The sequence below is a fragment of the Lissotriton helveticus genome, chromosome 7 (genome assembly GCF_964261635.1).
Source record: "Lissotriton helveticus chromosome 7, aLisHel1.1, whole genome shotgun sequence".
Lineage (NCBI taxonomy): Eukaryota > Metazoa > Chordata > Amphibia > Caudata > Salamandridae > Lissotriton > Lissotriton helveticus.
Genome location: NC_136068.1, coordinates 534,967,157 through 534,986,720, shown reverse-complemented (window position 1 = coordinate 534,986,720; position 19,564 = coordinate 534,967,157). Strand labels below are relative to the sequence as shown.

The 19,564-nt window shown below is 46.0% G+C and overlaps 1 protein-coding gene across 1 annotated transcript in view; it reads left to right on the top strand.

Moving 5' to 3' along the window:
• The window catches only part of LOC144769151 (transmembrane protease serine 9-like), a 1,211,004-nt gene that overhangs the window by 1,161,611 nt on the left and 29,829 nt on the right, over positions 1 to 19,564 (top strand). Inside the window, exon 20 of the mRNA XM_078653156.1 lies at positions 7,088 to 7,257. Within this exon, the coding sequence (XP_078509282.1) occupies positions 7,088 to 7,257 (170 nt within the window). The remainder of the gene's footprint in view (positions 1 to 7,087; positions 7,258 to 19,564) is intronic.

The window sequence follows — 19,564 nt, the reverse complement described above, 5'->3', positions numbered from 1 at the left end:
TTCTTGTCTCATTTGACTGCTTCCAATTTGAAGGTTGTTTGGTAATCTTGTGTTTCACTCTCCTATAGAGCACAGCCTATATACATCTGTGTAATTAGCTGGCTTCTCTGCTTCATCTGCTCGCTTTTAGGGAATTACTTTTTTCTTTTTGTTTAAGCACAGCATAAGGGTGCATGTGTTTCCCATCTATCTTCTGTGTGTGCTCCGCCACTCACTCTTTCTGCCCATATGCTTCTCTTTCCCCACCTGCACTTTTCTGTTTGGTTTCTCTCCCTTTAGCTGCTTCTCCCCACCCGCCATATTGCTACTGGCCTGCCTGCCTTCATCTTTTTATCTCCGTGTCTGCCTATTCGCTCCTGAAACCCGCTCATCCACTTTTTAAGAATGTGTTTGTGCTATGTTTAAAAATATCGCTTTTGTGCTATTTTTTTTTATGTACTGGCCCATTTCGTCTACAAAAGTGTGTGGTAGCCGCCTGATTGCATATTATTTTTTTTATTTATTTTTTAGCAATGCACAGAAGCCTCGATGCTCTACTCTACAGCATGGCTAAAATGCATTAGCAAAGGTCTTATAGGCGAGACCTATTGGAATTGCCAATACTTGTATTAATAGTACCATGATTCTTTTAATGTTTAAAGGGGGAGTTACACCTCCTGCCTGTAACCCCTTCCTCCTTTTAATTATTACCTTGTCCGTAATGCTTAACCCGTTCGTTTACCATATCCCTTACACTATTATACCTGTCCCTTCCCTTTTTTTTACTCCTGATGTTTTTGTTATCTTGATTAAGTTACACTACATGAAAAAGATATAGAAAATTAAATAAATAAACAGTAGAACTGCATTGTCTTGTTCTGGATCATACCCTGGATCATCACAGTTTCACAATACACCAGAATCAACAAATAACTCCTATTCAAACTCGAGACCATCCACAACATCGCAGCCAGACTAATCCTCGATATCCCACGGCACAACCAAAACATCCAACACCTCCGCGACCTCCACTGGCTCCCTGTTGAAAGAAGAATAACTTTCAAGCTGCTCATGCACGCCTATAAGGCCTTCCAAAACACTGGACCCCTATACCTCAACGACTGAATCTCCTTGCACGCCCCCAAGAGAAACCTCTGTTCTTTTTACACCACTCTGCAAACGCAGCTTCTGATGCACTGCTGGTGGGGCGATGAGGTCCTCTTGTGAATAAACAAACAGAATCCATTCCTTGGGTTAGTTGTATCCTCCACACTGGGGAACAACCTTCTTCCTCGCCGTTGGTTTGAAGTGGGTGGTGGTACACAATTTCCCATTCTTTGGGAAGATGTTTAGGTCGAGGAATACCAGTGTCTCTCTTGACACTGTATGGGTGAACCTAAGAAAACGGTTCTGTTGGTTTAACCAAACCATGAACTCTGATACAGTATCCTCGTTACCATGCCATATCACAAGCACATCGTAGATGTACCTTCTCCACGTGTTTATGTGGTGTCTATATGGGTTGCTGGTATGTAGGATTTTTGTGCTCTCCAGATGGTGTACCTATAGACCCGCCTGGCTCGGCGCAAATGTGCTGCCCATGCTGGTGCCATGGCGTTGGAGGTAGAGGTTCCCCTCATAATCGAAAAAGTTTCTGGTCAGTGCCAAGGTAATGCATTCCATCACCATGTCTCTCGGAGTTTGGTATTTCCAGTTGGCACTGTATAAAACCTCCTCTATGATGGCTATGGTTTCCTCATGTGGGAGGCTTAAATATAGGCTCTCCACGTCCAGGCTTAGCAGTAGTTGGTTATCCGGATCGAAAGTCAGTTCTTGTAATAGTTGTAGGACTGATTTTGTGTCCTTAAGGTAGGTGTTAGTCCCTTGAACTAGGGGTCGTAGAAAGGCATCCGAAAAGGACCAGCCCGGGGGCTCATTAAATATTCTTTAGTCACCCCACGAGCCAGGTCCTTTTTAACACTCACAAATTTCTAAAACCCCACTTAAACACTCACATACACTTTAAAAAACCTTCACTCACACCACACATAGTCCACTAAGTGCTCCAGCGTATTCGTAGGTCGCAGCACGCCGTACCCCGTAGAGGGGTACGATGACCCCGATGATGAAGCATGACACCAAGGGGCCTGTTGGTGTGTGAGGGGACCTAAAACAAGAAGGTTGTTCCCCAGTGTGGAGGATACAACTAACCCAAGGAATGGATTCTGTTTGTTTATTTACATAGACTTAGGGAGAACGAATCCCTTCTGATTTCTCTCTCTCTCCCTCCGTTGTTTGTTAAATAGAGGTCCTCTTGTGTCCTGAGGACCTCAGGATACAAGTGGACTTCATCCTCCGAGCAGCAGTGCGCCAGAAGCCGCGTTTGCAGCGTGGTGTAAAAAGGGGCATGGCCTCCGAACACCTCTCTGCAATTCAGCACTTTGGCACTTTCTGGAGGTACCTGGAGGGCTAGTTGGCCCCCAAGGACCCTCAGGATTCAAGGGGACTTAATGCCCCAAGTTAAAACGTACCAAGGGGCGCGTTTGCACAGTGATAAAGGGAGGGGGCGGGCCTGATATAACAAGTGTGCAAACCGCCCCCTGGCACGTTGTAAATTGGGGGATTAGGTCCCCTTCAATCCTGGGGGTCCCTGGTGGCCTACTAGCCCACCAAGTACCTCCAGTAAGTGCCACAGAGCTGTGTTGCAGAGAGGCGGTCCGAGGCCACACCCCTTTTTACACCACTCTGCAAACGCGGTTTCTGGTACACTTACTGAAGTTATGTTATCTGCTCTGTGCAATTGTAGTATTTGGCAAGTGCACAACTTGCTTTCCGGTTTCTCTTCATTGCCCCACTTTTCTCTCCCTGTCCTATTTGTGGACTGTTCTATCCTTTTCTTTGAGTGGAAGTTTTAGAATGGAACATTTGGACAATGTGGGCTTCCCCGAGGGCATCAAGGGTACGTCCATCGACAAATTTCCAAAGAGATGTATTGTATCCAGGATCCCAGAAGGCAGTTATCACCCTGTTTCATTGTGGAGAAGGCCCATAGGTCGCTAATGTCTGCGCCCCCGCCTGGGGTGCTCCCTCAACCAACCAATTATAACTAAGATCCTTAAATGAAAAGACAGGGATGTTATCCTCCATGCTGCAAGAAAGAAAGGCTCCACATGTTTCCAGTCCTCTCGGATCATCATCTTCCCCGACTATACAAGGCTGGTGCCACGGTAATGCAAATCTTCTGAGACAGTCAAACAAAAGCTGTGAGAAACAAACTTACATTATTTGCTCCTTTTTCCGGCCAGACTACTGGCCATTCACACCTCCAAATCCTTCTTTTTGGACACTCCAAGGTGGTTTGGGAGTGGGCGACAGAGCAGCGTGCCCTAGATGACAGCATGCCCTCTCTGGGATACACAGACCCAGGACAAAGATACGAGTAACAGATTTCACCAATAGAGCCACAGCAAGCAGAAGATACTCCCATTTTTACCCACTATTGTTAGACCTCCAGTGGTAAGGAGTATTGTTCTAAGCAGAATAGATTATTGTAATGCACTACTTCTAGGTGCCCCAGCCTCTTTGACAAAGAAATTACAAAGAGTACAAATCATGGCGGCTAAGCTGGCATTAAATTTGCCACGTGGCGCCTCGGCCTCCCTGGCCCTTAAGGACCTACATTGGCTGCCTGTTGTGCAAAGATTCCAATTTAAGGCACTCTGCATTGTTTACAGGGCAATACACAAAATTGGGCCTAAAGTACTACAAAGGAAATTTGTATGGTACTCTCCTGTCAGATCCCTGCGCTCTTCCTCTGCGAACCTGGTCCGTGTCCCCCTTGTCAAGAAAGTCCGTATGGGAGGCAGATCTTTCAGTTTCACAGCATCCAGACTTTGGAATGCACTACCTCTGGAGGTTAGACAACTGAACACCTTGTCACGCTTCAGGAAGGAACTGAAAACCAGATTGTTCCCTAGAGACTAGACCGTTGCCTATCTCAGTTCTGATACTCGCTGATTGGTAATCTAAGCGCCAGGAGGTCTTCATCTTTATACTCTTACTAACATGGAGAGAGATTTCTAGAAGCTCCGCTTCCGTTCATCTGCACTGTAGGTGCTTGCTACATTCTCTGTGCTGAGGTCACTCAACTGAGCTAGCCTGGCTTCGATGAGAGCTGAGGTAGAATTCTTCACATTCTCATGCTTTGACACAGTAGGCATCCCAAACATCTGTTCTAACAGCTTATCTTTCTCGCTCAGTGAAGTGAGAAACATAAACAATCTGTAAGTGTGCAAGTAACCTGAGCCTGCCTGTGTTCGTAGCTGAAAGACAGGGTCAGACAGACACAAGATGAAACCGTAATCACAGATGTAGTTAGAGTAAAAGGGAGTCAATTGTCAATACGTGATCTCACAATGTATAAATGCCTGTAGCATTACACTACTGGACCTCCCAACTTGTGGTCCTGAATGAGTGGCTCCATGGCAGCCGAACTGACCGGTCTTACAGGCTGAAAATGTATAACGTGGGAGACCATCATGGACCGACTATATGACTCACCTGCCCCTCGTCACCCCCCAACCTCAATGGTGGCATTTGAGGTGTGGCAGTCTGCACTGGAATACACTGGCTGGGATGGGAGACTTACATTCCAGACCCCTCCTTCCCCCTCTGGAGAGGCAACTGGCTTTGCCAGGTGGTCAATTATTGGGGACCTTATTGGTATTTCTTGACTAGGTGATGTGTGGCAAGGGTGTCATATGCGGTCCTTTCTGGAACTGAAAAATGACTTCCAGCCACACCGGTTACAGTTTTACAAATTACTGCAGCTCCGTCACACCTTGCTCTCGCATTGTACGTCCATTAAGGAGGCACCCAAGTTTAGTCCACTCAGAGCTAGGGTGCTTATGTGCCCCCTGGGGCAGGCCGGTATTTCCTGGTATTCACAGATCCCTGGTTCTCAATTACCTAAAGCTATTCTCCCCTCTGTGGGTGCGTTGGGTATACTGGGCCGACAACCTAGATGATATGGAATGGAGGGAGTCACTCATGGCACCAAGAGACTTGCAATATACTCAAGGCTCCACATGATACGAGTGAATTTCTTTACCCCTTTGCAGCTCTGGAGGGTGGGTTGGCTCCCATCATGTGCTTGACCTCGCTGCAATGATGAGGCTGCTCAATCGCTAATGAGCCTTAGTTTTTGGGGTTCTGGTTGTGTATTGGGTCAGCCAGTGAAGTGTTCATCTCACATAGCGCTCCTGGGTCTTCTATAGGATCCTAGTGAGAAGCGGTGTGACCGTGACCTTGTGAAAATTCGGAAATTGTTAGCCAAAAGGTATATTCCCAGTAACTGGAACTCGGCCACTGCTCTGGCCTTAGAGGCTTGGTGTATGGCTATGGAGGAGCCCATTTACGCATCGCGGACTACCTCAATAAACATCATAAGATTTGGGGGAAATGGTGGGATCATTTTGGATTACAGTTCTTGCTTAGTTGATTATGTATGTGTTTACTATGCTGTGACGTTCATGGATCATTTGTGTTGTAGTGAGTTGTTCTCAACTAAAAAATCAGTTTGTCAAAAAAACTGTAAAAGGTGAAAGGACTACACTATTTTGACTATATATTTGTATTTTGTTCTTACTTACCCTTGACATGATGAAAAGTAGCTATTTGGCCTAGATGAACGTCATGTTCAATGAGCTCTTGGTGTGTTATTTTGATGTGTAAAAGGTCCGCGAGAGGGCATTTACCAGGGGCCGTATTTATGAAAAAATGTTGCGCAGCAAGTCACCTTGCTGTGTTGGCTGGAAGGGAAAGGGAAGGAATGTGCTGCATGTACAAGAATACCGTGCATTCCTGCCTTTGTCCCTGCCCTGGTGCCGTTTTGGCTCCCTAGCGCCAACGCAGGAACCTAATAATCCTGGGAGACATATTCCTCATTCTATGTGTGATGCAGAATGCAGCATCCATAGAAAGGAGAATTAACAAGGAAAAATAAAGATATTTCTCCTTGTTACCCCTCCCCATAGAAGGCGTATCTTTTTGGTGCATTCCCAGGTCTACCACTTTTGGTAAATCTGGAATGCGTCAAAAACTATGAGAGTTGCATGGGAACACCCATGCAACGCCCATGGAATGCCTCCCCAGTGCTCAGTATCACAACGCAGTGATTTGTGTTGCGTTGCGTTACTCCAGATCTATGAAGCCACTCAGGGCTACACAAGGTGGCCTTGTGTGGCTTCATAAATCACATTTTGGTTTTGTGTCTCACTTGCACCACGTTGCGTGATGCAAGTGGGACACAGCCCCTTTCATAAATTTGACCCTAGATGTTTATGCATGTCTTCAGCAGGTTACGTGCCCTTTTGCCTGGTGATTAGAGGTGGGCCATATGCAGAGTGTTGTGCATGTCTGTGCTTGGTGTGTCCTCTTGGGAAGTGCAGTTGAGAGACCAACAAGATAGGCATTATGGGGAAGGACAGAGCAGTGTTGAATGTATGTGGGATGTTCTGTCTATAATGTATTTATTTATGGATAAGACAGTTCATTTGCAGTTGGCAGGTGGCATATTAGTACAACGTAATTCTTAAAAAAACAAGCTTACTGATAGATGCAAATATATGGTTTCAATTTTAATTACAATGTATTAATTGAAAAAACATTTATTATAGAAATGTACATGCGTAGTAGGAATTGCATAGAATAATCTTCATGGTCAGAGGACCTTTTGTAACCATATGGAAACCCTCTTTGAAAATATTGCCTTTAGCAGTTTATCGATTAGTGCTGTGTTGACTCCAAACTCAACCAGTCTACAGTTTCTCCAGGAGACTCAGTCAAATTGTCAGCAAAAAAAGGCCCAAGGGTTCATCTATGCTGAGCTCATTAAGGACCTGAGTGCCTGGTCTTCCTCACAGTTTGAGCACTCAGGCCATCCAGTTCAGGCTTTACAAAAGAGCTTGGTATGTCTCTTAAGAGAATTATAAATGTGGTGAAGTGTGTCAAATGGTTACCATTAATAACTGCTTTATGGGAGGTAGTATTCAGTATTAATTAACGTATTCATGTCAACTCCTAATGTTTTTTACTTTCTGATAAACAGTGCCACTTCCATTCCCGCAAACCCTCCAGGAAGTTGAGTTGCCGCTGATCAACGCCCAGAGCTGTGACACAATGTACCACGTCAATTCGGGTGTGTCAAGTACCACCACCATTGTTCAGGACACCATGATATGTGCAGGCTCTGCAAGAGGAGGAAAGGACTCCTGTCAGGTGAGATTGTCTGCATTCTATTTTTATTATTCTTAACATTTACTATCATACTCGTTCTTGACAGTTCCCCTTGCACCGCAGATGTTCTAAAGATTTGTATTAAAAGTCTGGGGCTTTGTATCAGCAGAGACCTTCAATAGACAACTCTTAAATACCTGAATTGACAATCTATTTTGTCAGTTAAAAACGAAACACTAGAATTTGGTCCCCCCTGTTTGAGGTAAATCATTTTTATTGAGTAAATGAGAAAGTACCAAGTTTTACAAGCATCATAAGGAAGAGAAATAACATTTTAAAAAGAGAAATATAACGAGTAAAATACAACCTTATGCCTGGAATTAAAAGAAGAAAATCTAGATACCTATTTATTATTAGTTATATATAATTTTTGAGAAGAAAGAAAGAAAGAAAGAAAGAAAGAAAGAGAAAGAAAAAGAAAGAAAGAAAGAAAAAAAGTAAAGAGAAAGAAGCAAAAGAAATGGGAGGGAAGGGGGTAGAGGAAACGAAGAAAAGGGAAAGAAGAAAGATAATTAGGTATTAGTGTAAGGATGAGTGTGTAGATAGGAAAGTAGTAAAGGTTAACCAAAGTAAGTCAGACTTGAGTTTTTGGAGGTATTGAATAAGTTGAAACAGTAGAAATTCTATGTTTGTCACAAATAAAGTTCCACCATGTTAGCATGCATATTTTACAGTTATATTTCCAGCAAGTGGGGGGGGCGCTAGAGGGCGCACACACGGAATGGCCGCCTAGCTCTGTGGCTCCCGTTCCCTGGAGCTTTGATCCTGCAGCTATCCTATACTACTGAGGACTGATGTCCCACTAAAATAGCTTAATCAAAGCGGCAAGTGTTCCTCTGTAATCGACCCGAGCCTCAGGACATTTGCTGTGTCTGGGGCTGAGAAATCGGCCTGGTGAATCTGACCGGCGGTGCCCTCGGAGCTCGAGAGGGTGAGGGGACTGGCTGCGGGCTGGCACGCAAGTCCGGTGCTTGCCACGAGGCGGTGGGCCTCTCCTGCTCGGCTCTCCTGCGGTGTCTGGAGCGGACCCAAGTCCCGATCCGATCGTCGCCTCCTGGACCCGATCCCATTGCTGCACTGCCTGCTTTCCTCCCGCTGACTCCCAGCTTCGTCCGGACACCCTGTGCACCCAGTGGGCCAGACGAGGAGGCTGCCTCAGACCCTCACGCGAGGCGAGTGGCCGACACTGCTGACCGGACCCTGGGGCCTGACTGGAGGACGGACTTCCTGCCATTGTCACTGCGTGGGACTTAGGGGCCGCGGGAGACGCCTGCCGCTGGCTACAATCGCGGCGTAGAGTCTTGCTGGGAGGCGGGTAGGACCCGCTATATTATGGCCCACCGCGCCATTCACTGGGGCGCGTATACTGCTCCTGGGCTCCGGACATCTCTGCTTGCTTAATCGGCTGGTGGCGGGCACTACTTTGCCCTGGGGAAGCGACGCCGCCTAGCTGCCCGGGCTCACGGTTCGCGACCTTGCCAGCCACCACTCTATCCCTGTGGACGGAGTCTCACCACAGACTATCCCCCATGTTGAGATTGATCCCCACGGCCATACACCGTTAACACAGAGGTGTTGTCTACACGTGGAATTATTTGAGGCGGGCTAACAAGGGGATGTCCACACCAAATACCAACGTTCGCTGAACATCCTTGATTGTGCCTCGTGGGTGGCCCTTGAGCATTACTGCTGACCTAGTGCTCGATACCGGGCTGAACGCTCTGACTCGCAAACTTACTTGGAATAGCGGAGACCCTCTCCACGAAGGGGAACTCTCGTCTTGACGCATTTGAGGGACCCTACGAATAGCGGCTTGAATACTCGCGCGACGCCATAACTGGCTAGGGGGCACCCACAACAGATTTGGCGGGTCTGGCAGTGGAGTGAGGCGAAAGTCGCGTAGGCAAGATGGTGCGCCCTGAGAACCGCCAGACGAAAATCACCTTTGAAAGTGCGAAAAGGAGGTCAAAGACAACTCCTACTGAGCCGGGGCCCAGTGCCGGCTCCCCCGCTCCCACTACTTCTCCTCCTAGGGAACTAGACCTACATCACCTGTTTCAAGAAATGAGACAGGGCTTTGCCACAGTAGTGGAGAAAGTAGACAAGATGTCCTCCAGGATGGACGCCCTGGTACACAAGGTTGACCAGCATGAGGAGCGGATCACAGCAACGGAGCAGCGGATCTCTGACAATGATGACCTCACATTATCCCATACCTCACAACTTGCCCGTATGGATAACCTCCTGCGAATCATAGCAGCCAAGAACGAGGAATTGGAAGCCCGTAGTAGACGCAACAACATACGCGTCACTGGAATTCCGGAGTCCACAGACACGGGCAGGATGGAACTGTATGTGGAAAAGCTCCTTAAGGGATCGGTGGGAGCAGATGCGTTCTCACCACAATTCATTGTTGAGCGGGCGCATAGATCACTGGCTCCCATCCCCAAGCCTGGCCTGCCGCCTAGGCCGATCATCGCCCGATTATTGAATTATCGCGATCGTGATGTAGCCTTGAGAGCAGCTCGTACACAACAGAACCTACATTACAACGGAGTCGCATTTTCTATCTATCCTGATTTCACTCCGCTGGTTCAGGAGGAGAGACGTAAATTTGTTGCGGTAAAAAAGAAATTAAGAGAAGCCCAGCTGGAATACGCATTGCTCTACCCTGCAAAGCTACGAGTGACTCACCAGGGAAAACATCGATTCTTCATGAACCCACAAAAGGTAGAGGATTTTTTAAAGTCGATCCGCAAAGCACGGAGGAATGGCCGGAATGCTGACGAGGACCCCGACGGCGGCCAAGCCTCGTCGGCCGACGAGCATTGACCAGTGGATGCCAGCCTAAAATGAACTGCTATACTCCTAAAACGAAGGGCGTTGCCCACATTGCACGTTCCCAGAGGGCTCGGACGCTATGATATGGACCGGGACTGCATATTCTCCTCAGTGGTAACGTATTCCAGGGACCACAACTCCTGTCCTGGCCTCCACCGAGGGTGGTACAGTTCTGGAGGCTGCCGGCAGGAGAAGTGGTTGTGTGCCCTCGATGTTGTTACCCCCACGGGTGTACCCCACTTATGCTATTGAGTTGTGGAAGTTGTGGAGGGAGGGAGGTGGGGTGAGGGAGGAATGGGTGGCTGCTGTCATGATTGGGATGCAGTAGTGGGAGGGGGGTTGGGACCTGTTGGGAAGGGAAGTTTATTGCATGGAAAGGACAGGAGAGAGGCAGACAGTCATGACAATGTGCATCATGTGCTTCGGAAAGATATTGCTACAGTCGCAGGGGTGGATATCAAGGTTATGTTGTGTCACGAACAATGGCTGATTTGAGCGCCAACGCACAATTGAACTGTATGTCGTGGAATATAAGAGGGTTAAATATTGCTAGAAAGTGCCGAAATGTGCTTGCCTATTTAAACGGCCATCAAGTCCACATTGTCCTGTTACAGGAAACCCACTTATCTCCGCAAACGCAAGTAGCCTTTGCTGGTAAATGGGCTGGCACCCGAATATTTTCCTCCTACTCTACTTATGCGAGGGGGGTTACTATTCTCATTAAACGCACTGTGCCATTCCAAATGTACGGCGAACTGGTAGACAGAGAGGGGCGTTTCGCCCTGATTTGGGGGCGATTGGGCAGAGACACTATCACTTTAGCTAATTGCTACGCACCCAACATCGATATGCCCTCTTTTTTCACTACACTTTGGGGCAAAATCATAGACGTGGGGTCCCGCCACATAATTTGGGGGGGGACTTTAACTTAGTTCTTCAGCCGCAACTAGATAGAGCAGATGGAGTAATGCACTACAAGCCCAGATCCAGGGAGACACTGGGAGGAGTAATTCTAGAGGGCGGGTTGGTGGACGTATGGAGGCGTATACATCTCTCCCGTAGGGAAGGTACACACTTCACTTCTCAGACAAACACATGGGCACGACTGGACTACTTCCTCACGACTAGGGAGTTATCTACAGGAGTGGAGACAATCCTACACTTACCGAGGACGTATTCCGACCACAGCCCTGTCCTGGTGCGCGTGCGTATACCCGGGTGGGACACCCCAAGACCGCGATGGACGTTGCAACCTACGGCCCTGCTGGACGCTCTGTTTCGCACTGAACTCGGGGAGGAAATTGCTGCTTTCTTTCCTAGGGACAGGGGGTCTGTGGACTCGGTTGAATGTATCTGGGAGGCTTTAAAGGTTACGGTCAGGGGGTTTTGCATGTCCAAAAGTTTTAGGGTCCTTCGCGATATCCAGCGCACCATCTGCACCCTCAATGACGAGCTGAGGGCCTTGGAAGCCCGCATGATAGAAGACGGCAGCGCCAACATTCACGCAGAGTTCAGAGATAAGCTGACTAAATACGGGGAAGAAGCCGACAGGGAAGCGAAGTTTAGGGGGAAGCACTGGCAAGCTAGGAAATATTGTGAGGGAGATAGACCTGGTAGGGCGCTGGCTATACTGACATGCACCCCACACGACCACAACACGATCCTGGAGCTCAAGGATGATCAGGGACACACAGTTAGAAATTCGGACGACATACTCACTGCCTTCGTTACTCATTACCATGCACTTTACACCACAGCCACAACTGCCGATGTACCGTATAGCGACTTCTTAGGTGATGTGGCCCCTTGCTGGCTTAGCGATGGTGACAGGGATTTCCTGGCTGCCCCCTTCGAACTAGATGAAATCCGTGAAGCCATTATGTCTTTGAAGAATGGTAAGGCGCCTGGGCTAGATGGTATTCCGGCCGAATTTTATAAAACATACATCGATATTATGGCCCCTGTTCTCCGAGAGGTATTCGAGGAATCGCTGACTGATGGTGCCCTCCCCTGTTCCATGCGGGAGGTCTTATCACCTCACTTCTTAAACCTGGCAAAAAACCCAGCTCCTGCGACTCATATCGTCCACTATCCCTCTTGAACTGTGACGTTAAAATACTTGCGAAAGTTCTGGCTACCAGATTGTCCCTTCTGATGAACAAAATTGTACTACCTTATCAATCCGGCTTTGTCTCGGGTCGCTCCACCTCTCATAACCTGCGCACGTTGTTTTCCCTAGTCCGCACAGTGCACCCTGACCTACCAGTGGCCGCAGTTTTTCTCGACGCCACTAAGGCCTTCGACTCGGTCAAATGGCCATACCTCTTTGCGGTCCTAACGAGCATGGGATTTCCCAAGTTATTTATCTCATGGGTTCAGCTGCTTTATACGCTACCCACGGCAAGGGTCCTCATTAACGGTCGCCTCTTGCATTCCATTGCCATCACCAGAGGTACCCGTCAGGGGTGCCCTTTGTCCCCACTCTTATTCGCAATTGCTGTTGAGCCCCTTGCGTGCAGGCTTCGACAGCTACACCGTGAAGGTGCGGTACGCTGCTACCAGCGTCAGATCGACGTGTCCTTATACGCCGACGATATGACACTTTTTGTCAAACACCCTGCCTTGAACCTTAATCCCTTGCTCAGAGAATTTGTACTATTCGGCAGAATGTCTGGGGTGCACATAAATTGGACCAAGTCGCAATTTTCCCACTCACGGATGCGGTTGCTGATTTTCCCCTCGATTATCCTCTCGAGTGGTGCAGGTCAGACCTGCGATACCTCGGGATACAGATCTTGCGTTATAAAGATGAAACCATACGCTCCAATTACGGCGTGGCAATTACGAAGCTCATTGCGTCGGTGGACCGCTGGATCGCCCTCCCGCTCTCCATGGCTGGCAGAGCGTCCCTTATTAAAATGATTATTCTTCCCCGCTTTCTCTATCTCTTTCTCAACATACCTTACTATCCGGGTGCCTTCTTCTTCAAAACGCTGAAATCAGAATTGTGTAGTTTGTTCTGGGGGGGGCAGGAGTCCGAGAATTAAGTGGTCTGTATTGACACATCCATACGACAAAGGAGGCTTCGATGTCCCAGATTTCGATGCTTATTACCTGAGCGCACAGGCGCATTATGCTTATCATTGGATGGTCCCCACCCCCTTCATGCCGCAACTGGCAGTGGAGGACTGGATTGTTCATCCACTCCCACTCAACGGACTCCTCCATTGCCCAGAATCATCTATACTGATGCCGCTCACCACAGTCTCATGCACTCTGGATGCTTGGCGTCGTATAGCTAAGAAACTATCTTGCCACCTACTGTATTCCTCTCAATTGCCACTGGCACATCATCCTAGCCTCGCGCTTCTACAGGAGCGCGGCTTCCGATTACTCTGTGAACGTGTGTTTTCTATAGAGAGGGGTGGTCCACAGGAAAATCCAAGTCCATATCAGTTTTCAAACAGTTTTTATGATGGGAGCACACTCAAAAAAACTCTGGACCTCTTGAGTTTTTGAACAATAAAGTTTTGAAGGGGGTAATGAGTGTGTTTGGTGTCAAATCCAGATGTCCTTAGGTTCAATCCTTCATTATATAATCAGAGTCAGAAGTCCTTATTTTGTAGAAAGGTTGCTCTTTATTTTTTTGATAAAAACATGAACAGCCGACACGTGTTTCGCCCCTGTGGCGAATTGCGCCAGGGCTTTTTCAAGGCTGTAGAAAAATCATAAATACGTGTGTGAGTGCAAATGGTTTAAAAAAGAGATAGCCTTTGACCCCAATCCACGTGCGTAGGATTGAAAAGAGAAAGCGCGAGTGGTGCAAAATTGGAAGACGTTTAATGTGATTGCTGATTTGTGATCAGTGGATAGAAAAAGTCCAGGTGATGAATTTTGAGAAAATCAAAAAAGATAAGTGCATAAGAACAATAGCCATTAGCCTCAGTGATTTTGGATGCATTAATGTTTTGAGAGTTTTTATATATAAGATTCTTAAAGATGAGAGTCAGATTTTTAAAAGTGGAAGAGGTTTCAGCAAAATCCACAGAAAGTTTAAACCGAGAGGAAAGTCTAGTTTCAAAGGTGATCAAATTAGCATGCCAAGAAAATAAAAGGCGAGAGAAAGGACTTTGCAATTACTGTTGCATACCTATTTACAGTATATATTATTCTTTACAGTTCATCATCATTTAGTGCAGATATCAGAATATGAATCCGGTCTTCAATCTGTTGAGATAACATTTTACGCTTTTTTTAAAAGTTGGATTTGTTTTATCAGCTATGTTCATTAAGCTACATCTAGACATGTTTCTTTCACTCATCATGAGATAACATTTACGCATTTTTTTAAAATTGAATTTGTATTATCCGCTATGCTCTTTAAGTTACCTCTAGACATGTTTCTTTCACTCATCATGACATTGACATTAGATATTGCAGCGTCTTCACAGTATTCACACTTTGTATTCTTGAGTCTATGCATGTATACTGCAGTTTTATTAAGGCACAGTGCATGTAAGTGTTTTGATTTTTAGTCTACATGGAAGATTTAAATAAAATGGGTCGTCTATTGTTAAATATTTGGGTTGATAGTACATAGTCAGAAAGAGACAATGTGGTTTGGGTTATTTTTGATAAACTACTCTGGAAAGGGTGTATATAGTCTAGCGTGGTGAAGGCAATTCATCAAGTTCAAAAGCTGTTATGATAGCGAAGTTTATTGGGCTCTCTGCGTGTAACCTTTCTCGGGAGACTGCAAGGTCCGGTATTTGTGTAGGATATGATGTCACTAACATGGCAGATTTAAAGCAGGGATACTGGCAACGTTTTACGAGGCCAGCTTGTAGTCTATAATCTTGCAGACTGATAGTCCGACAGTATATGCCTGGGAAAGGTGGTCCGACATCAGTGTGACATGTGGTGTCACTACCCCAGCGGGTTAGAAGCTAAGGAGCTAACAAGTTTTAAAAAACGCTGGCATTGTGGTTCAGCAGGGACCATTGCGGTAGCGCGGACACAACAAAGTTTTAGCAAGGCCGACATAATGGTCCAATAGAGCCCATTGCGGTAGCACGGGCACACCGAAGTTTTAGCAGGCAGCGGAATAGTTCATTACAAGCGAGATATACTACTTACTAATGAGGGTAGAATCCCTGAAGTCTTTCGTCACGAGTATACTCGTTTAATTCCTCCGCTGTACCGATCTGTATGTCTCTGGGTACTGCCTTTTTTAAACCGGCAGGGAAGGTAATGACCCGGAAGGGAAGGGTTCGTGTTTCGGTGCGTCGGAAAGTTTTATTTGCATTGTTTCTTCTGTTCTATAGCGGTGGAAAACTGAGTTTGCGGACTAGTTTTAATAAACTCGACTTCTTTAATGGGTGTTCATGTAATTTTTATTTTGTGTGATTTTGTTGTTTTTGCGTTAATTCGCGTGAGAGGGCTATCGTCTATTGGCCAGGGGATGAGAAACATGCTGACGTATTTTGGTGATGATAGAAGACGGACTTGTATAGGCGACATATATTATTAGGCAACGCCATTTTGGAGTAGTATTTACTCGATTAATTCTTAATGGTGGTAGACTAGGAAAGACATCCGTAAAATAGCGTGATGTTGCAGTCATTATGAATAAAGAGGGGGGGGGGGGAAAGTTTACAGAACGGAAGTATTGCAAATTGATGATATCTGGGGGAATATACGTTATTTGTAATTAAATGATCTACGTATTGTGAAAAAGACAAGTGAATGCAGGATAACCCACTCGAAGTCCTCTGGAAATGTGCCTTTAAGCGGTGTATGTCAGTTATAGCATTTTGGACATCACAGATTTTCGTTCCTACATATATGGTTCTGATCAGTCTATAGCAGGAACCCTAGATGTATAAGTGACATTGAGGCAGAACTATTGTCCACAGTTTCACGAGTCTGACACTTACAGTATGTTTCCGTGAAATTTGAAGCACAGTTATTTACATCAGTAGACAGTTCGCCATCTTGGCGTCCCTGTGTCGCGATCTGATTTTCAGATACAGTTTACTCCAGCCAATGGTGCCATTCATATTCTTGGTTTAGGCCCCTTTCCACTGTATCCATTTTGATGATTAGTGAACTTTCTTCTCTACGCAGGATGCGGTCCACATCGCCACCACGTTTTGGTGTTTTTACTCTTTTAATGCCTACAAAAGAAAATGTCAAGTTATGTTCATGGTGTTGCAGGTAGTGTTCCACTAGTGATTGTCTCGTGTCTGTTTTGTGGATGTTCCGGTAATGTTCCTGAATGCGAATTTTGAGGGGTCTCCTTGAGCTAACAATGTAGTTTTTGCCACACGGGCAGGTGATGAGATAAATCGTATTGGTGCTCTCGCAATTAATGAAGTCTCTAATTGTGTATCTGTCCATTTATGTTGACTTCTTTTGTCTTGGAATTGCCAAGTTTACAGATTGAACAGTTTGTGCAGGTATAGAAGCCTGTGGTTTGTGGTGGGAAGTTCCTGGGTTTGGTCTTTGTTTCAAAGAAAGAGGGACAAAGGATGTCGCGTAGGTTCCTGCTTCTAGAAAAGCCTAGTTGTGGCTTGTTTGTTAGAGAGTCTGATAAGGTGGGGTTATCTCTCAGTAAATGCCAGTGTCTATTTAAGATTTTTCGAATTGTATATTGTCCACTGTGGTATTCAGTATTGAAACGAATGGTTGGTCTTTTGCTGTGAAGTAAACATTGTCTGACAATTTTTAGGATTTTCTCTTGTGCTTTGAGTAGTGATTGTTCATTGTAGCCTCTATGTTTGAGTCGTTGAGTTATTTCCTCAGAATGGCTTTGGTATTCTTTGGCTGCACTACAGTTTAGACGGGCCCGTCTATATTCACCTCCTGGAATGTTAGCGATTGTATGCGAAGGGTGACTACTGGAGGCATGGAGAATTGAGTTTACAGATGTTGGTTTCCTGTGTATTTTTGTATGTAATTGCTGATCCGAGACATAAATGGTTAGATCCAAAAAGTCTATTTCCGTTCTTGAAATGTTGTATGTGATTTCAATGCCCCATCTGTTGGGTACTAGGGTTTTGATGAAAGTTCTTAATTTCTGTTCATTTCCCTGCCAGATTAGGAGAATATCATCTATGTAGCGACCCCACATAATTATATTCTCAATGACATCATCAGGTCTTTCTTGCCAAAGCCAGTGTTCTTCGACTGCGCCCATCAGGAGGCAGGCGTAGGGTGGGGCAAATTTGGCCCCCATTGCGGTCCCTTGCAATTGGGCATAGTACTTGCCATTGAAGAGGAAATAATTGTTGAAAAGACAAAATTCCAATAAGTCTAAGACCATTTTGTTTCGTGCAGTTAGATGAACTGATCTCGTCTGTAGGTATTTCCTCGCTGCGGCTAGGCCATCAGCGTGTTTAATTGAGGTGTACAAACTACAGATGTCAATTGTGATGAGAAGATAATCTTCTTGCCATGATATGTTTTCTAGTTTTTGTAGAACATCCTTGGTGTCTTTAAGGAAAGATGGTAATGCTTTCATCAGAGGTTGTAATTCTGCATCGATGAATGCTCCTACATTTGAACAGATGGAATCTATGCCTGCAATTATTGGTCGCCCTTTTGGTATTCTTCCTGGCTTGTGCACTTTAGGCAGCAGGTATAGTGTTGGTGTGATTGGGTTTTTAATGAAAAGTAGATTTTTTTCTTCTATACTCAGCACGCCTTTTTCGTACCAGATGTCCAGTAGAATGCTTAATTTGTCTTGGATATGTTGGGTGGGGTTGTGATCCAACAGTTGGTAGCATGTTTTGTCCTCCAGTTGTCTTTGGGCTTCCAGTAGGTAATCCGAGGTGTTTAAGAGGACAACGTTCCCTCCTTTATCTGCTTCTTTGATCGTTAGCTTGTCATTACATCTCAATTCCTTTAGTGCAGCTCTTTCTTTTGCAGAGGTGTTGTTGGAGGTATATTTCTGTTTTGCTTTGTATTTCTGGAATTCCTTATCTAGATCTTCAGATACTCTTTTTGAGAACATGTCAATGGAGTTTCCGGCTGGCAGTGAGGGGGTAAATTTAGTTTTGTTCTTCAATATACTTGGTTTTGAGTGGTAGATGTCAATGCCCAACTCTTCTGCCGTTGTTGTCAGAAGTTCTAAATGGTCTGGGTCAGTATCTGTCGCAAGGTGTAATAACAGGTTGCTGTTTTCAAGATCCTGTGCTGACATGTCCCTTGTTTGTTGACTAGTGTGGATGGTATTCTGTCATTTTGAATTATCATTAAAAAATGATTGGAGCTTGAGTTTTCTTACGAATTTGAAAAGATCGACACTACCTTTCTACAACCTTTCTACAAAATAAGGACTTCTGACTCTGATTATATAATGAAGGATTGAACCTAAGGACATCTGGATTTGACACCAAACACACTCATTACCCCCTTCAAAACTCTGTGAACGTGTACACGTCACATGTTGGAGTGACCTCTTTTCAAATGGTCTGTTCAAGTCTGCGGAGCTATTTTTCGCCTCCCATACCCGCACACCACTTGAAGCTTTACTATCTGCGTTTACGCCAAGGGATGAAAGACATCCTACCTGATTTCCCCAGTGAGCCTGAAAACACGCAACCACTGCACTACATGCTATGCTCACAAGATGGCTCACACCTAGTGTCTGGTCTCTATCGACAACTCAGGGCGAATATTCCGACGTCTGAAACTAGAGTGCGACTACACTGGGACACTGACTTAGCGATTGAACTCAGTGATGAACAATGGCACTACTGCTGTGCCCTGACAGCTCAAATATCGGGCAGCAGTAGACTTAAGATAATACATTATAAGTTCCTACAGCGACTTTACTACACCCCGGTTAAGAAACATAGATTCCGACTGACTGATAATGACAGATGTGAGCGATGCCGCGCAGAACATGCGGGGTTCTTACATCTTGCTTGGGAATGCGCTCCTGTTCGCCACTACTGGCAGCAGGTGCATGACGCCCTTGTGACTATGACAGGGGAGTCCATACTGCTCGATCCTTTACTTATGGTCCTTGGTCACACACCGCACATCCCTAAATCCTGCAGGAAATTCCTGGATATTGCACTGCTCTTGGCAAAGCGGCGAATATTCTGTCGTTGGGGTCGTGGCAGGGCCCCTAAATTCAAGGAATGGTTAGCTGACATGACCTATAGCCAAGAACAACACGTAACCTTCACTGAGCTATTGCCCATCACAAGTCAACCTAAAGACATATGGGGTCCCCTAGTCGGCTACCTACTTGCCCAGACGGATGAGGAGGATGGCCCAGAGGACGGCACTACCCATGACCTCACTGAGGCCAGGTGACACTCTGTGCCGCACGTCACCTACTGGCACACCAAGATTCCTTTACACCGGCTTGTTAGCCCTCTGCCCAGGTATGTGTCCCACTAGATAACGCAACCTGTCTAGAATAACTGCCAGCCCA